This window comes from Acanthisitta chloris, unplaced genomic scaffold (assembly GCF_000695815.1).
Source record: "Acanthisitta chloris isolate BGI_N310 unplaced genomic scaffold, ASM69581v1 scaffold20107, whole genome shotgun sequence".
Taxonomy (NCBI): domain Eukaryota; kingdom Metazoa; phylum Chordata; class Aves; order Passeriformes; family Acanthisittidae; genus Acanthisitta; species Acanthisitta chloris.
The window spans coordinates 5,234-10,850 of record NW_008682355.1 but is presented as its reverse complement, the minus strand read 5'-3'; the positions used below and the strand labels follow the sequence as shown (position 1 = coordinate 10,850).

The 5,617-nt window shown below is 40.7% G+C and overlaps 1 protein-coding gene across 1 annotated transcript in view; it reads right to left on the bottom strand.

Moving 5' to 3' along the window:
- The window catches only part of SYNM (synemin, intermediate filament protein), a gene marked incomplete at its 5' end in the record, with an annotated part of 11,872 nt that extends 6,568 nt beyond the window's left edge, over positions 1-5,304 (bottom strand). Inside the window, one exon of the mRNA XM_009078508.1 lies at positions 5,180-5,304. Coding sequence (XP_009076756.1) covers positions 5,180-5,304 — 125 coding nt within the window. The remainder of the gene's footprint in view (positions 1-5,179) is intronic.
- Positions 5,305-5,617: the final 313 nt, after the last annotated feature.

Genomic DNA, 5,617 nt, shown 5'->3' with positions numbered 1-5,617 from the left:
CTACATTAGCAAAACACAATTTTCTTTGCCATATAGATTTGCCTAGACTCAGAAGAAAAGACAGGTTAGAGTTATCTAACATATTTACAGGTCAATTCCACCTTAAAACAGGCTCTGATGGGCACATTTCCTTCTATTTTCTTAGTCAAAAAAAAACACCCCAAACAACCCACAGTAAAAGCATAAAAGCAATTTATCTTCCTCCACATTAAGAGAGGCTTTATAGGAATTAGATGACTGTGACACATACAATGTTCCCAAGACCAAACATCTGATCTGCTAAAGCCAGTGAGTGCCAAACACTGCAGTGACAGACAGGGGCTGGAGATGCTGATGGTGATGCTGCAGAAATGTATGCAGGGGCTGGCAATGAAAGTGTTAACCATGACGAAGGAAACCAGGAATGTGGGTAGTTTGACTCAGGATTTCTGGCTGCTGTTAAAACAACAGTTGTTCAGTTGCTGCAGCAACCTATGAAGTCACTAAAAATAAGTTCCAAGAGGTAACTGTATATGGCAAAGGGCAACAGCCCACAGAGAAGCTGGAGGATTACTACTGAAAATGAAAGGCAAAGTTTCATGAAGCCTCTATAACACTGGACAGTGAATCAGTGTTTTACTGTACAGAGTTCATACTAGTATGTCCCCAAGCTTATCGGAAAAGCAAGGAAATGCTAAACTGAGTTTGGCTTAATAAACTGACATGAGAAACACACTGTAATGTACTGAGCACTGGCTTGGAAGCCAGAAAAGTCAGGTTATGTTTCTCAGCTTGATTTTATGCAAGTCATTTTGCTTCTCTAGTCCTTTGCATCCTTTCCTAATACTGATCATTTAAACTGTAACCTCTTCCTGGTGAGATCTACTTTTAAACTGCCAGAAGAACAGTGTGTTAAACTCAACTGTATGAACTCTTCAGTACTCACAGTACTAACAAAAAAACATTCCCCCAAGCAGCACTCCTCTAAAAATTAACCATATCAGCTATTTCCTGGAAATCAGATCCCAAATGACATACACACACATTGTGTTAACACCTAGTTTAAGTGTTACCAGAAGATATTCCAACTGCACCTTTAACTCCACTCATTATTAATGTCCTTTATCTAAAGTTAGCACTGACATGCTCAGCAGCCTGTGCTGGATGACAACAGAAATAACCAGTCCATGAAAGCAGGAGGAGGAGATAAAGTGGTTGGGGTGGGGAGAGGGAACCTATCAAAAACAAAAGGATCCAGTGCAAATGTTATCATGGTCAGCCACAACAGCAATGGCTTTGTTTCAGCAACAGAAACCCAAAATCTCAGATGGGACAGTTAGCCAGCAGGCTGTAAAAATTCATCTCTCTATCCTGGGTGTTTGGGATTTTACAAAACAAAGACCTCTCCAGGAAGTAAAATGGAGGAAACATTTTGAGGAGTCAAGGCCACTCCACATCTTTTTTTTATCACAGGATGGGAGGACAAGTAGCGTGAAGAACAGCAAGTTAACTGCATGTTAAATTCCTTGGGTGAAGAAAACTCAGTGTGTTCTCAAAATAAAATCAATACAGGAATGAGACATAATGCATGGTACAAGTCATGAACAGAACCTCGTGAAACTGCCTGAAATAGCTGAGGAGGCCTCAACACTGGTGATGATTTGATGAGGGGAAGGCATGGAAAGGGTCAGAAGTGTTGATGGAGAAATCCAACTGGAGGATTGGAAAGTATCCCCAGCAAGTGTATTCAGAGATCCTGACAATGGCCATGAAAAAAAAAAGAAAAGAAGAAGAAAAATGGCATAAACCCCCCAACTTGTATAGCCTCTGGTGCTTCAGAATGCAGGATGATAACCTAGAACAGAACACCTGGATGACACTAGGATTTCAAAGTAAAATCTTTTACCCTTCAACAACAACATATTTTAGACAGGACAGAAAATCTTCTTAACCTGTTGGAAGAGGCTCAGGACAGTCTCTGCTATGTGAAGAGAAGAAGCTTCTGCTAGCTAAGGAGAAAGGTCTGATAGTAATTCTGATCCTAGGCAGATTTTCTATCTCCTTTTAAAACCAAGAGTCTTACACAGTGTCTAACTCACCACTTCTCTCTGCAAATGAAACTTAAGCACATTCTAAGTAGCTGTGGTTTCACAAGGTTCCAAGAACACAGAACAAAAGTGAGACACTTGATAAATATTTACTTCAACACTGGTGAAAAGGCATTAGGAATGAATATTCCCATGAGGCATAACTTTATAAAGTCACATAAGACATATATTCCTTTTCCTGAGTGTGTCTCAGCTCCCAGAGCAGGAAGGGTGAGCAGAGTCAGAGAGGAAGTACACTTGGACCTTAGGGAAGGGTGTTCCGTGCAGCAATGATCCTTCTTCCCACTCCAGAGGCAATGGTGACTAATGGAAAGAACTTGACTTTATAACAGAATTGTAAGAGTCGTAAAACAAAGAGAAAACAGAGTGGGAGGTACAAAGAAAGCTCCAAGAAGTAGACTAGCTACCACACCCTTAACCAGGAGGAGAGGAAATGTCAGCTCCTTCATGGAAACTTCTCCATGGAAAGTGTAGGATGTTGAATTAAATGTGAGGAGGTGCCTTTCCTTTCCACTGCACATAAGCAGGAGGATATGCCAGCAGCCTCTGTGAAAACAGACTGGAGCTGGGGTCACATGCCCTGGTTATCACAGGTGACAGAGGAACAGGATTTGAAAAAGCACAGAGATGAGCAGCCCAGAATTCTCCTACTAGACACCTTACTGACAGGATCCACACTGATCCCCTCCCACAGCAGAGCTGAGGAAGGCATACAGTAAGGAAGGTATTATTTACTTGAATGAAAGGAGAATAAGAAGAAAAGAATAGTAAAACTACATAAACCTAAAACCACAAACCAATCACTTTTCAGCTTCTGATATTTTAAAAGAATTTTGTTTGCAGGCATTAGCTGTTGCTGGTCTAAACTCTGTTTTCATCTGTAGGTCTTTCTCAGTAGGCAGATGCTCATTTTCCCACTGATGTCTGCCTTGACAACACATCAGCAAAGCAAGTTGCATTCACTGCCACCAGAAGAAACCCTACAGGTTAAGGAGCTTAACTGAACCACAAACATATGCTGCAGGTGACACTGGATTGTTCTCCTTTCATTAACCAGGGCAGGGAATCCTTAGACAAACCAATAATGCTCAGATAATCAGTGATATGACTCTGGAGAAGGTCCAGAATTTCATGGGCTTACAAGGATTTCAAACAACTGAATATCTGGGCATTATCATTCCTAGTTCTGGATGAATACTAATCATTGAAACAACTCTGATAATTCTGTTATTGTGACAGTGCTAATCCCATTTTGCAGATGAATAAACCAAGGGAGAAAGTTTAAGCAACAACAGTAAAACCTGACAACAGAGCTAGCATTAAATTTAGAAGAATCATATGTTTTAGCAAAGTTAACAGAATTAACACATACAGCTAAGGATCAGAACTGGCTGCCATTCCCACAGTTTTTCTTCTGCTAGTAATGCTCCAGACACTACTGTCTGTCCAAGGATCACAGGGATCACACTCCACCAACAGACAGCCAGGTACTGTTGCTCACCAAGTGACTGCAAATTACTTGTCCCACATAGAGCTTGTGGTTCCACCTCACCCAGGAGCCAGCCTTGGTCTGTGCCTCACAGGCAACACTCAGCCACCCTGAACAGACTGTTTTTGCCCTTTGATGGATGACAGACATTCTCTGCTCACTAGTTTTTATCAACCTACTCAGAAGTTACTCTTTCAAGTTTCTCATATTTTCAGGTATACATCTACAGCTAATTTCATACGTAGCAGTGAATTACTTTTGTCTACACACCTCACCCATAATTCAGCTGGTGCCACCTTTATCCAGACTTAGACTGATTCACAGCAAGATTCCACACTTAGAACACAGCATGAACACAGCTATATATTATATAAACCTTGTGCTACCCCTGTCTATTTACACAGGTTGAACATGAATAATACACCCAATGTAGACAAGCTAATGACTGAGGAACACTCCTTAAAAATACATGAAAAATAGGCTGACATGAAAATTTTGCAAATTATTACCTTGCTCAATAAGAATTGCACATCTCTGGATTTGAAGATTAATATCTCAATTACACTTATTGAAAATATTGTGCTGGTTGTAGAAGAAACACAGTCTTTACAATAAGGTAGTATAAGTGCCATGAGGAGAGGCTGAGGGAGCTGGGGGTGTTCAGCCTGGAGAAGAGGAGGCTCAGGGGAGACCTTATCACCCTCTGCAACTCCCTGACAGGAGGTTGGAGTCAGATGGGGGTTGGTCTCTTCTCCCAGGCAACAGGGAGAGGACAGCAGGAGGACAAGAGGACACAGACTCAAGCTCTGCCAGGGGAGGGTTAGGTTGGATATTAGCAAGAGATTTTTTTACAGAGAGAGTGATCAGACATTGGAAAGTGCTGCCCAGGGAGGTGGTGGATTCACCATCCCTGGAGGTTTTCAAGCTGAGACTGGATGTGGCACTTAATGCCATGGTCTAGTAACCAGGGTAAGGTTGGACTTGATGATCTTGTAGGTCTTTTTCAACCTGGTTGATTCTATGATCTCTCTCCAATGCATTTGGTTTGGTTAGTTTGGGGTTTTTTTTCCTTCCAAATCAGCTTTATGCCATGTGCCAGCTGATTCATGACTCCCCAGACAGAAGAATTGCTCTGGCTTTTCAACCCCATAGCTAAGTCATTTGAGACATGTACAGTACAGAAGATTTATTAGCACAGATGTTGTTTCCTGGTATCTCACACTTGATCTAAACATGTTTCCATAACAAATCAAAGATGGAGAAAGCCAGGATTTAATCCAGCAGACTTTTCTCTTCCCACTGTCCTACAACTGAAACAAGAATGGTATTGATGCTGCAGGGGGACACTAATCAATATGTCTAAACAATGAAATGTGCCATGTAAGTTGACAGACCAGGTCTAGGAAGGTTTCTCACATATCTCTGTATTTGTACAAAGTTCATAGGATTTCAATGGATTATATTTGCTTTAGACTTGTGAGGTTCTAAATGTAGGTGTCTATATTTTAAATGCTGGGAAGAGGACAAATGGGCCTCCTGTATGTGTAAAAAGGGATTTACATTTTCCTCTGATCAGAAAATAGAATATGACCACGATTCTTACCTGTAGGTTTCAATTTCAAGGATGAGACCTGCTTTCACCTGCAGTAGTTCTTGATAGTCCTTCAAGTAATCTGTGATGGAGTTGGTCAGGAACTGCTTTTCTTCTTCTAGGGCATCAATTATTCTCTAAACAGAAATATTGATTTTTAGTTTTGAATTCACATAAAAATTTGCACACTAGAATGTCTAATAACTTAAAACTTTCAATAAAAAATAATCTGAGAGCACAATAAATCAATGTTTCATCTCTTCAAAAACCAGGACAAATCATCTTTACAACCTTTCCACATACAGTACATCGCTACTGAAGCAGAGTTCATTTTATGCCTTACTAAACTAGTTAAATATTTCAGTAAAACCCATTCAAAGTTATCAAGGATCCATTGCAAGGAGCATACACTCCCTTATAAGTGTGACTCATTCTGTCATTTTAAGGGCA